Here is a 12491-nt window from a genome sequence, read left to right on the forward strand (position 1 = left end):
TGGTGACAGATGTGGGGGATAATGAGACAGACAGCAATGTTTGTTAATGTGCTGTTTTCACTTGCTGAAGTTGAGGGAATGTGAACAAGTGTGTTAAACTCACTGCATTTGGGGACACAAAGGATTCTGAGAGAGGGAAATTGCCTCAGAAAGGCTTTTACTGGAGCATACGGAAAGTCAGCTCAGCTCCAGCCCTTAGGGCTGGTTGATTTCTGCATTTATGGACAGCTTTTAAAGCAGTGGCTTTGGAGGGCTTTTAGGTAAGGTGACTGACTTCACCTTGGATTGCAAACTGTCACTGAAATTGAAGTTTGGGGGAAGGTTAAGAGGCACTTAATCCATTGCACTGCCCCAGAGCAGGACCTGCTCCAGATATGAACCATTTCTGACAGGTCTCACTTGGTACTTCAGACACTGTTGGCTTCCACAGCCTGTTCAATTTCATAACCATTAAGTGATTTTGCATTAAATCAGTAATTTTTCACTTACTGTTAATATATATGATACCTAACTCTCCCCTAAGATTAGTTCAGAATATAAAATCACAAATATTTCTTACTAAAAACCTCCCAAATTTCATACTGATTTATTTTCCAGGGATTTTGGGAACTTGTCAAAGTTTGGAGTAGCTTTGCAGTGTCTCAGCACGTGCAGTCTTACTGCAAACTGAGAGCACAAACCTAATAATAATTAAGAACTGCAGCAAAAGCTGGCAGATTGCATGTGACCTTCAAATGAGTTCATCTTGAAAAACCTGAAGCTGTAAGGAAAAAAAATTCCTTTATCTAGAACTGATCCCAGCCCCTTAGACTCTGCATCTGTTCTTCAGAACCTTTTGGTAACGAACACAAAAACTAGGGTTCTGATAAACACACCCTGGTCTAACAAGTTACACATATTCCAATATGTTGGTGTTCTTTGAGTTCAGAACAGGTGAAAACAGAAAGTTTTGGGTGGGATGGATGAGGTGACAGCCTGAGAGCTGGACTTTAAAGCCACAACTTAGGGCTGTAGGATTATATGCCAGCTGAAACATTAAAAACATACTTGTTTCCTTAAGATTCATTTTGTTCTCGTGTTGTTACACAACACTGGAATTTGTTTGCACTACCACAACTGAACAAAAGCTTACATAATGGGACATGTCATCATCTGTGTTGTGAATTCTTACAGAGTAATGATCCACATCTTTCCACCATCAGACCTTTTTTTTTCCCCCTCCTTCAGAGCTTTAATGAAAGATGTTCTCTATTAGCTCTGTCTTGCTAATTTTGCTAGGGGGAAAATAACAGTAGTGAACACTGTCTTGGTTCTTTTGTGCTTGCTGTAGAAAATTCCAGAAAAGGAATCAATTCCCTGTTTCCAGGAGTGAAAGCAGAGAAGTCGCTTCTTACTTGTGATGTGAAAATGTGCTTTACTTCAGGAAAATGCACCTTCCCTCTCTCTGAAGCCTTGAGATACTGGTCATTAAGTGTGTATCACTACTGGGAAAGAGTATTTCTTTTGTAGTGGAGTTAGTCTCATGAAATGACTTCATTTTTCATGGCTTTAGGAGGCTCGCATATAATACACATCAGTACTAAATAACTAACACCAATCTCCCCCTTTTCTTCCTCTGGAAAGGCATAAAGATGACAAACTCATTAAATGTAGCCAGTATGATGGTCTTGTGGAACTTGCAACAATCTGTGCACTCTGCAATGATTCCTCTTTGGATTACAACGAAGTAAGTTCATATCCTGGAACAGAGGAGAGTGTGGGAATGAGGATAAATGTTCTCATCAGTCTGTGTAATACCTTTTAGTGGTAAATCCCCTTCTAGTCAAGGGGGGAGGGTATTTAGGCCCTCTGAAGTATTAATTCTGAGAATTACTTGTTTGTTGAACGCTGAGAACTAAATCTAGCAGCAAGTGTAATCTGTAATTTGGAGATCTCCTGGTGCTGCTTTCTTGCTTTGCCTCGCTGCCTTATGGTTGCTGCCAAGTCTCAAAATGTCTTAAATGCTTGATGATAAAATACTGACATCTCTCTCTGCTGCTCTTGAGGGTAAAGGCATCAAACTCCTGCAAATCAAATTCCTCAAGGCTGCTCGTTTAAAATAATTTTATTTATTTCGTGAGGCACATTAAATCTTGTAAAGCTTTGCCCCCCACGCCCCGTTGTGATACTTGAGCTTTTGTCTCTGGTAGGTTCCAGGTGAGGTTTAAACTCGTGTGCTTTTGTTTGCTTTGTGTTAACTCAAGGCTAAGGGAGTTTATGAAAAGGTTGGTGAAGCCACAGAGACGGCGCTTACGTGTCTGGTTGAGAAAATGAACGTGTTTGACACAGACCTGAAGGGACTTTCTAGAATCGAACGTGCCAACGCCTGCAACTCGGTGAGTCCCCCTTCACTGCCTTTGTCTGGGGACACAGCTCTGGAGTGTGTGCATCACCTAAATGCGTTTTATGCTTCTTGTTTCAATAAGGTGATAAAACAACTCATGAAGAAAGAATTCACCCTGGAATTCTCCCGAGACAGGAAGTCGATGTCTGTCTATTGTACTCCGAACAAACCGAGCCGCACGTCCATGAGCAAGATGTTTGTTAAGGTCAGTCCCTCACTGGAGAGAGTCGGGTGGTGGAATGGCTGCAAGGCAGCACCATGCTTAAAAATTATGATGCAACTAACTGCAGCTTGGAGTGGGAGGAGGGACTTGGTAATTTAAGCAAATGTTGTAATGGAAAGGCATTTATTAGGCTAAATTGCTCCTTCTTTTTGCCTCTGCAGGGCGCTCCTGAAGGCGTGATTGACAGATGTACACATGTCCGTGTTGGAAATGCTAAAATACCTTTAACCTCTGGAATTAAGCAGAAAATAATGTCTGTCATTAGAGAATGGGGAACTGGCAGAGACACGTTGCGTTGCTTGGCTCTGGCAACCCATGACAATCCTCCCAAAAAAGAGGAAATGAATCTGGAGGACTCCTCCAATTTCATTAACTATGAGGTAAGATCAGCAGCACTTCTCCCTCTCCCAAACTAGATAATGGTGACTCCTTCTGTTTGATTATTTCTCAAGGCAGTTACACCTGAGAATTTTCTTTGTGGGTATTTTTGATGTCAAACACAACAACTCTTCACTTGTATGGAGGGAATGCTCAGTCTAAGAACAGACTTTGTGTTTTAGAAGGAACTGTTGATGGCAGTTGGCTTTTTTTTGCTAGAAGCACAAAAAGAAATCAGTTAAACAGTCCAAAAATTGCGTTGTGGTTTCAGCTTTTATGGTTTTTCAGTTTGGCATTGCTCAACTGCAAGACCTTTTTGGGGATTTACTTGATGGAACATACCTGCTCTGGGAGTCAGGTTCACTTCCCTGCCTCTGTGCTGTCAGCTGCAAGGGCTCCGTCCATGATTATTATCTTAGCTGCTCTGTAATTTTCCAATGAAATCTTTATCTGGTATTTGGGAGGAAAGTAATAATAGTTGCATGAGTTTTTGGCTTGTGCTCTCTCTGCTCCTGGCACTGATGATAAAAATGAAAGTCTCAATGCTTGCAGGTTGAATTTGCAAGGCTGGCAAGTAGATCACATTTAAACTGATAAAATTAGTGCATTTGAAGCAAAATCTGGTAAGGCAGGTCAAGGAGTGATCCCAAAGGTCACGACACAGATGTAACATGCGAGGAAAATAATTACTTCACTGCTGTCAGAGGAGAAACCTGCAGGATCTTGCACTAAAACCCTCTGTATCTTGTTTCAGACCAACCTGACATTTGTGGGCTGCGTGGGAATGCTGGATCCCCCGAGGATTGAGGTAGCTTCATCCATAAAGCTGTGCAGACAGGCTGGCATCAGAGTCATCATGATCACAGGTGACAACAAGGGCACGGCTGTGGCCATTTGCCGCCGCATCGGGATCTTCGTGGAGGATGAGGACGTGTCCACCAAAGCCTTCACGGGCAGGGAGTTTGATGAGCTGTCCCTGGCTGCCCAGAGGGATGCCTGTCACCATGCTCGGTGCTTTGCCCGGGTAGAGCCTTCCCACAAATCCAAAATCGTGGAGTTCCTGCAGTCTTTCGATGAGATCACAGCCATGGTAAGTGATGGTTACTTGGTTAGAAAGGCAAATGTTGTTTAAACCCTAATTAGGCCTTCGCAGAGTAATTCCCCATGGTGGAAAACACTTGCTTCCATGTTTCCCTGCACTTAGTGAGTTTTAAGGATTCACACCCAGTGCAAAATTCCTATCTGGATGTTAATGCCCACCTTGTGTACTGATTCATATTTCCAACGCTGAATTCTCATTTTAGACTGGTGACGGTGTCAATGATGCCCCTGCACTGAAGAAAGCAGAAATTGGAATTGCCATGGGTTCTGGTACTGCAGTGGCCAAAACTGCTTCTGAAATGGTTTTAGCAGATGACAATTTCTCCACAATTGTGGCTGCTGTGGAAGAAGGACGTGCAATTTATAACAACATGAAACAGTTCATCCGATACCTGATCTCCTCCAATGTTGGGGAAGTTGTTTGGTAGGTTTAAATTTATTTTTTCTTTCAGCTAGAGTAGTGATGGAGTCTTCCAGTATTTCTCACTAAAACCAGAGGAGGAGGTTCTCCAGGTAGTGGATCTCTGTGGAAGTTGCATGTTTCTGGCCTGTCTTCAGTGAAGGATTGTAGCTTGCCACTAAAGTTGCACATTGTGTTATTTAGAATATTCTAGCTCAGTAGGTAATGCTTTCCATTTATTTCTGTGATTGGAATAATTCTCTTGCAAAGGAAAATCAAAACCTTAATCAAAGAGTATGAGGTCTGGCATTTCAGATAACACAGTCCCAGGCATAAGCTTAGCTGTTTGTTTAACCTCAGGTTCCAGGAACACGTTTTGTGTTCCTCTGGGAGGAGCAGTGGTGACCCAGCACCACACTATGCATTGCTGGTGACAAAATGTAAATACTGATCTCCTCACACTCCTTACATCAAAGCAGACTTTTCCCACGGTGGGGATAAAGCACAGCATTTGTCTTGCCTTGTTTCTTGTCAGCTTTAAGGCCATGTTCTGGGGTGACATCCTTCACATGGCTCTTGCTGCAGCCCCTATTTCTGTTCTATTTATTCACACAGGCTTGGAGCCATGAAAGTTACAGGCTCAGTAAAGTTCTGCAGGGACTAGCAGTAATCTAGAGAACTGAAGCTTAGTTATTTGAACCAAAATGTGTCTTTTAGAAAGTGGTTTTCAAGCCTTTATCCATATGTATGTATATATTTACCTATACACACAAGTAGAACAGTGAAAAAACAACCCTAAAGTCTTCAATTTTTGAAGTTATCAGAAGAAGACAATGCTTCAAAGCTTACATGCCAGTGGTTAGTCTTTGCTCTTGGATATGTGTTTAGTTTTCTCATTGTGAATATTCAGCTTGTGATCTTCAGTGGGTAAGAGAGAACAGAAGTGCTGCTGCAGGTTTAGGCTTAAACCATGCACAAGAATAAGCTCGTAACTGGTGGGTTTCTTTGTAGTATCTTCTTGACTGCTGCCCTGGGTTTTCCTGAAGCTCTAATTCCTGTTCAGCTGCTGTGGGTGAACCTTGTGACGGATGGTCTCCCTGCCACTGCCCTGGGCTTTAACCCTCCTGACCTTGATATCATGAATAAACCTCCACGCAACCCCAAAGAGCCCCTGATCAGTGGGTGGCTCTTCTTCCGTTACCTGGCTATTGGATGTAAGTACTAATGGCTTTTTTTTTTTTTCCTTAAATAAACTAAGACACAAATTTTTTTATCAGCACTGGAAGTCTTGAGGCCAAAGTTCGTGTGGCAAGCGAGGTCTTGTCTTGCACACAGTTCACAGCGCTGAGAAAAGTTTTCTTTTCTTGCAGGTTACGTTGGTGCTGCCACAGTGGGTGCTGCTGCTTGGTGGTTTATTGCTGCTGATGGTGGTCCAAAAGTTTCCTTTTACCAGCTGGTATTTGCTCAGTTTAATATCTTTGGGGGGAGAGGGGAGGTTGCTGCTGCTTTCATGCTTGCAATGATTGTACAAACCCGGTAGGTTAAGGGAATTTATGTAATGAAACATTTTCAGACTTGTTCCTGTAAAACTTGATCAGGATTAATTAGTCTTGATAGCAAAGCTCAGAGGTGGGATACCTGAGCTTCTAACAATTTGAAGGACAAATTGTTGTCTTGTAAGTGAAAGCTTAAAGAGGATTTTTCTAAAGCAGGCAAAAGCTTGTAAGCAGTGGTTTTAGGAGTCTCAGTAGAAACTTCCCTTTCTAAAATAGTCGCTGCTTTTTTCCTAGTTGCCTATTTTACATTTTGAGAGTTAACAAGCTGTGCAAGTGAGTTGGCTGTGTTCTGTTCCAGAGCCATTTTCTGCAGTGCAAGGAGGACAATCCAGACTTCTATGGGGTGGACTGCGTGGTGTTTGAGTCCCCATATCCAATGACAATGGCTCTCTCTGTGCTTGTCACCATAGAGATGTGCAATGCTCTCAACAGGTTCGTATGTCCCAAGAGGAAAGGCAAGCCTCTGCATAGCTTATCCAAAATCCTGCTTTTTGTGCTGTTTGATCCTTGGTGAACAGCTCAGCTAATGAAGAGTGAGTCACATTTCCCTTCCGAGTTCTGGTAGTGCAAACAAACTGACTCTTAGATAACATTTGAGATCTCTTATCATAAGGTGTATTTTTAAGTCTGCCAATTCACTCTGGTATTTTACTAAGCACAAGCAACTGAAATATTTTCCATTATTTTTAATCTAAGCTTAATCAATCAGATTATCCCTACTATGTTGGTATAAAGTGATATCAAGGAGAACTAAAATAGGAATGCTGAAGATATGGAAAATAGTTTTTCCTGCCCTAAGGGAGTGTAAGTTTAGCCAATTAATATTAGATTATAAATGGAAAGCACTAAATAGCACAATGTCAAGGGTATTTTTCTTCAAATAGCTTAGAGGTCAGTTAATTTAAAAACAAATAAACTTGAAATACAAGTGCACTGGGATAGTCCTACATAAAGATACTGCTCTACATCTGCTGCTCTGGATCTCAGCCTCTTCTCCATCCCAGCCTAAATGCGGATGGAATCAAGGGCCAGCATTAAGAAGGTGCAAGTTCTTGATCCTCTGTCAGTCTTTCAGTGAACTCCAGCAGAAGTGGGTGCACTTGGGGCCCTGGTAGACCCAGGGGGATTCTCTCTTAGGCTGCCATGTCCACACTTGGCCATTCGCTCCCATGGAGAGGATTTTGGGGTCATAGTGAGAAGAATAGACCAGGTCAGGAACGGGCGGACTCGAGACTTTCAAGAACTGACCTGAGGCTGATGGTGGCTGCTTTGCCAAGCTGACTCCCAGGCCAGTTTGAAGTTGCAGCATCCAAACCGTGTCCTGGGCTGTTTCCAGCCTGGGATCCCTGTGCTGTGCCAGGCTGCTTTGTGGTTCTCTAAGCTTCCTGTTGGTGTTAAGAGTCACCCATGAGCCGTGTTTCTGTTGCAGCCTGTCAGAAAACCAGTCCCTGATGAGGATGCCCCCGTGGGAGAACATCTGGCTGGTGGGGGCCATTTGCTTGTCCATGTCCCTCCACTTCCTTATCCTTTATGTGGAACCACTGCCAGTAAGTGCTCATGCCTTTGCCCTCACCCCTGAACTTGCAGACAGAGCAAAACCTTGTGTGGAGGCTCGAGGCCAGGGCTGGAGGGGGAGCTTGGTAACCCCTGGCTTTTCTTTCAGATTATCTTCCAGATCACACCTCTGAACGTGACGCAGTGGCTGATGGTATTGAAAATCTCCCTCCCTGTCATTCTGCTGGATGAAACACTTAAATATGTGGCCCGTAACTACCTGGAACCTGGTAAAGATGATAGTGTGCGGCCTGCCACCAAACCCTGTGCTCTGTCAGCATGCACCGAAGGAGTTTCCTGGCCGTTTGTGTTCATTACTATGCCCCTGGTTATCTGGCTTTACAGCACAGACACTAACTTTAGTGATATGTTCTGGTCTTGACTGACATGGTGACGAGTTTTACATTCAAAGGAAAGAAAAAAAAGTTTAACTTAATTTTTTTATTGTTTAGAGCAACTGTCTATTTCTGCTGAATTTTCACATGAACATATTTGCCGGTGATGGAGGTTTCATAATCTAGATTTTGGTTTTTTGCTTTTTCTGACTTCAGTGGGGGCAATATATTCCTCTTTTATACACAGTTAAAGTGTCCATTGACATGTACAGAGAACTAACACTATTTTATGCAAATATTTTTTTGTAGATGAAAAGCATGTACAGTGTTCTGTTCAATAGTCTACTCATCATGTAAAAAAAAAAAGGAAATTTTTTTTGAGCCAGCGGACACTATCAAACTAAATTGGCAGCAGATTTTAGGGAATGAATGTGTGTTGTCTAAAACTAAAAAAGCATGTAACTGTTTGTCTTCTGCATGATCATCCAAACTTAATTTGTCATAAAGTCAGGTTTTGTTCACAAGCAGAACTTTCTGCACTGGGTAGAGAGTCCTGCTCCCTGGGTCAGGATTTCTTCTCGGTCCCCTCTTCCCTCACTCTCGGTTCTTGACTGTCCTTGTTTACACCACTTTCTGTATGAGGTATGCCTGATCTCGCTCGTGCAGAAAATACCATTCCAGGTGCAGCCTGCTGGGGTTCTTCCATATTCTCCACACACATAGGGTTGGTTTTTTTAAGGATTATTTATTTGTCTATTGTATTTTATTGTAACAGACCTTACTTTGCCAGTGTTGCCCATTATGCAGGGGTAGGGAGGGCTACTTTAAACCTAAAGCCTTTTTAACACACACAATCTGTTTCAGTTCAAAAGAGGGTTTAAGTTGGGGTTTAATACATTTTTTACACGTCAGAGCCTTTCTTTTTTTTTTGTTTTCCCCCCCTTTAAGATCAAAATTTCCAATGAGACCTGAAAAAATAACTTGCACTGCATAGCTTGAAATTGGATTTCCTACACTTAGGGCACTAATGCTCAGTTGTATACATGGAGTTACTCTGCTGGCCTGGTGTTAGCCTGACTTGAAGTAACAAGCTCGTGTGTGTTTTTTGTAAAATCTGTAAATAGCACATGACCAAATTGAACATATTGTATAGAACTATTTTTATTTTAATGTGGCACTAACCACCTTCATTATTACGGTAAATGTTAAAGCATGTTTTCAAATTCAGTCCTGTATCAACAATGTGTAAGTCATTAACAGTCCTAACTGTGGTGTTTTTCTCCAATGCCTTCCAACTTTCATCGACTAAAGTGAGTATTTTTCTTCCATTTCACCCTGCCAGTGGTGACTTGCTGTAAAATAGCATATGCTGTATACATGTTGAAGAATAAATAGTAATTTCCTTCATTCCCATGCTGTGTTTTGTCAAACTCTGCTGTGCTACATTATTATCACCACTTTAGACTCTTGTTTTGTGGTCTGAAGCTCAAATAACCGATTCCAAAGGCAAAGCACTTGCCTTTGGTTTAGTGTATTTTAGGGTCTTGTTTTATAGCACCTGGGAGCCTTAGTGCCCCAAGGTCTTACAGCTTTTGGTCTTAAGTTTGAGATAAAATCAGACAAATCTGTAACTTAAGACCCTGACAGCTGTTACCGTGAATGTTTAGTGTCCAAAACTCTCTGGTACTCATGGTCAGGTGCTGGTTTACTCCAAAGCTTTTCCCTGCTCTGAAACAGGGGCTGCCCCTCAGAGCTGAGCACCCTTCCCTGGTCCCTGCAGTGCTTGAAGGGCAGGTGCTGCTCCTGGCAAAACCGGCTCATTATTTGTTATTTGCCATCTGAGAAGGCAAAAAGAACAGTCTCAGCTTAACAGGGCAGTCTTTGAAACTTGCCCTGGGGTCACTGTGTCTGTAGAGCAGCAGGTGCTGTTATCTCGTGCTGGCTCCGTCTGCTTTAGTAACCAAACTCAAACAGCTTTGTGATCCTCTTAGAGGGGAAGGATAGTTCCAGGCTATGTTCTCTTGGTGCCAGCTGGAATCCAGCGAGCACACATAATTCTCTAGGTTTAAGCTCTCAAGTGGAGAGATGCTCCATCAGAACACAGAGGCTCTGTCAGGAATTCCACTGCGTTGTGATACTTTGTTTGTAGAGACTTTGACTTGAGTTGATGCTGAAGTGGCTCCGAGGAGCTGACCTGATGGTGTAGCAGGTGTGTTGCCAAACTGTGAGCATTCAAATCCTCTCAAATGCCCTTTTTTAGTGTGCAAGAGCCAAACTAAGGTTTTGCATTCCACAAATCCGCTGGTCTGCACCGGCCTCTTGCTGTATCGATAACAAATAAGCAGCATAAGACTCATCCCTGTTCCTTGAAACGAAAAATAATGGTTCCTATGATGTAGGATTCCTGGAGATCAAAGTGTGTACCAGTGTGTTATTTGCTGAAAACAAATGAGCAGCTTAGTTCTCTGTGCTCTCACTGCTATTGACAGACATTTCCAGGGCAGGAGTGCCACTGAGTCCTTGAACACGGGTTCTGCTGAACCTCAGAGCACCATGTGGTGGCCTTTTTCAAGCCACCTGTCTGGCTGCCACCATGAATAATTCTGCTTCTTGTACAATCCCATTCCTGTCTTTTATGCCAATCCTGCTCTACACCCCCCCTTTTCCCCCTCACTTAAGAAGCTGAAAGGGAAAATGACTGTCAATAAGTAGAATTCAGAACATCCAGAATTCAACACCTTCTCTGTTGGATCTGTCAGTGTTGAAGATGAACCTTTGCTGCTTGTCATGGATTTCCATGGAGATCTGAGAGCTCGTTCGTGCCACTGTCTCAGAGGCACCTGGGGTAGGGCCTTGTGTTCCTTGGGCTCCTACAGAGCCCAAGCAATCTTCATCTGCCCTGTTTATCTTCTCTTTCTCCCACTCTTGTCCAGGTTTCCCTGTGGAAATGGAGCCATAGGGTTCCCCAAGGTCAGCAGCTGCAGATCTCAGGTTGCATGGCAGCTGTGCTGTGCGTTCAGGACTTCTGTTTTCCAAGTGCTATAAATCCCACCCTTGGCTGGTTGCGATTGGCCAAGTGTTCAGAGCTACCATGAGCCTCCTCCTGGGCGGTGAAACATCCTGCCCTGGAATCACATCCCTGTGATCCTGGAGCTGGAGTGCTGGGTCTGGGCTCAGTCCAGAGCAGGCTGGGGGAGGCTGCAGGAGGAGCCTAAGGAGCTGAGGGCTTTTCTGTCATAGAGAAATGCAGTGCAAAGTTTGTAATTTCTGCAGGAAATGTCTGAACTAAAGTGTTCATCCTTAGCTGTAGAGATCCTGTCATCTTTCAGCCTCAGTCTTTTCAGCTGGAGAGGCCAGGAAGGGGAGGACTTTCCAGGACAGACTCATTTGCCAACATCTCAAAGTCAAAACTCATTTGTTTGGTCCCAAATATTTCCTCTCCAATCTCCCCAGTGCTGGGGTTGAAGAAGGTAACTTGTGTTGAACCATGTTAGCCCAGAGAACGTACAAACAGCAGTCCTTGTTCAAGCAGGACTAACTCAGAACTCCCCAGGCTTGATCTCCCACTCCATTCTTACAAAATAGCTTCATATTTTTCGTTTCTCTTTGCTCCCATCTCACCGAGCTTTTTCATCATCTCTGCTGTTTTCTGGATTCCTTGGTGCCCTCACACATCACTGCCTATTCTCCACTGTGAGAGGGGTGTGTAAGACCAGGATCAATCCTGCGATTGATGCTGCCTTATGCTGGGAACACCAAGAAGGATATTTGCTTGTGCTGGGAACCCACTGGGGTTTGGAATGAGAGCAGCTCCTCCCGAATCCCGTGTTCCGTAGCAAGGAGGATGCTCGGGCAGCTGCAGTCCTGCATTGGATTTTTAGACAGGAGCTTTTGTCTTTGCAGTGCCTTGGGCTCTCTCTGCTTTCACGTGTGAGCAATCCAAAGTGCTGAGCTACACAACGAGCTGCTCCTTCTTGCTGCCATCCGAGCAATAAAAATAGTTCATACTTGGTTTCCCAAAAGGTTATTGCAAATAAATGAGTATGAAAGAGGCTGCAGAAAAAAACCATTTCTACCGGTCTGTCAAAGTGCTCCGAGGCTTGTGTTGGTAGAGAGGCTGTGGGGGAAGTTCCTGGTACGAAAGTGAGTTTTTAATCTGATGATAGAATGCAGTACAGCAGTGCTCGAGCCCAGAGCTGCTGGTAACGCAGCCCGAGGGGGCTGTGTTTGCTGAGGTGAAGGGAGGTAAAACCGATACAGAGTCGTCTGTCTCTTGCACCTGTCTTGTTTACTTTTTTGCACTCCTAACCATTAACTGTTTCCCTAATCTCTGCTAATTACATCCTTAATTGCATTAATATGCATTTTCAAATCTTAGCAGGAGAGAGCCCAAATTTTAGTGTCGAAGCGGTGTTTGGAAGAGCTTCCCTGGAGCTGTAGGGACTCAGAGCAGCCTCTCCAGACACAAGGCTGACCTTATGCTGTGGGAGGGGTGAAGTACAGCAGGAGCTTTAGGACGTTGTACTCTCCCCTTTGCCTACACATTAATCCGTGTAGTTTA

The 12491-nt window shown here is 43.6% G+C and overlaps 1 protein-coding gene across 3 annotated transcripts in view; it reads left to right on the forward strand.

Annotated features, from left to right (window-relative positions):
• ATP2A2 (ATPase sarcoplasmic/endoplasmic reticulum Ca2+ transporting 2) overlaps positions 1 to 12491 on the forward strand; it is a 43984-nt gene that overhangs the window by 29916 nt on the left and 1577 nt on the right. Inside the window, exons 10-20 of one of the 3 annotated variants that reach the window (XR_010723355.1) lie at positions 1624 to 1726; positions 2244 to 2375; positions 2466 to 2588; positions 2768 to 2986; positions 3739 to 4074; positions 4289 to 4509; positions 5497 to 5699; positions 5856 to 5941; positions 6340 to 6473; positions 7471 to 7588; positions 7705 to 9240. Coding sequence is in view for 2 of the 3 variants with exons in the window: in XM_066199617.1 (XP_066055714.1) it covers positions 1624 to 1726; positions 2244 to 2375; positions 2466 to 2588; positions 2768 to 2986; positions 3739 to 4074; positions 4289 to 4509; positions 5497 to 5699; positions 5856 to 5941; positions 6340 to 6473; positions 7471 to 7588; positions 7705 to 7977 (1948 nt within the window). In the remaining variant the exon portion in view is untranslated. Of the gene's footprint in view, positions 1 to 1623; positions 1727 to 2243; positions 2376 to 2465; positions 2589 to 2767; positions 2987 to 3738; positions 4075 to 4288; positions 4510 to 5496; positions 5700 to 5855; positions 5942 to 6339; positions 6474 to 7470; positions 7589 to 7704; positions 9338 to 12491 lie in introns of those variants that run through there. The other 2 variants (XM_066199618.1, XM_066199617.1) reach the window with 2 other exon arrangements.

The sequence above is a fragment of the Chamaea fasciata genome, unplaced genomic scaffold (genome assembly GCF_029207755.1).
Source record: "Chamaea fasciata isolate MVZ Bird 193981 ecotype frontalis unplaced genomic scaffold, bChaFas1.0.hap1 SCAF_18, whole genome shotgun sequence".
Lineage (NCBI taxonomy): Eukaryota > Metazoa > Chordata > Aves > Passeriformes > Sylviidae > Chamaea > Chamaea fasciata.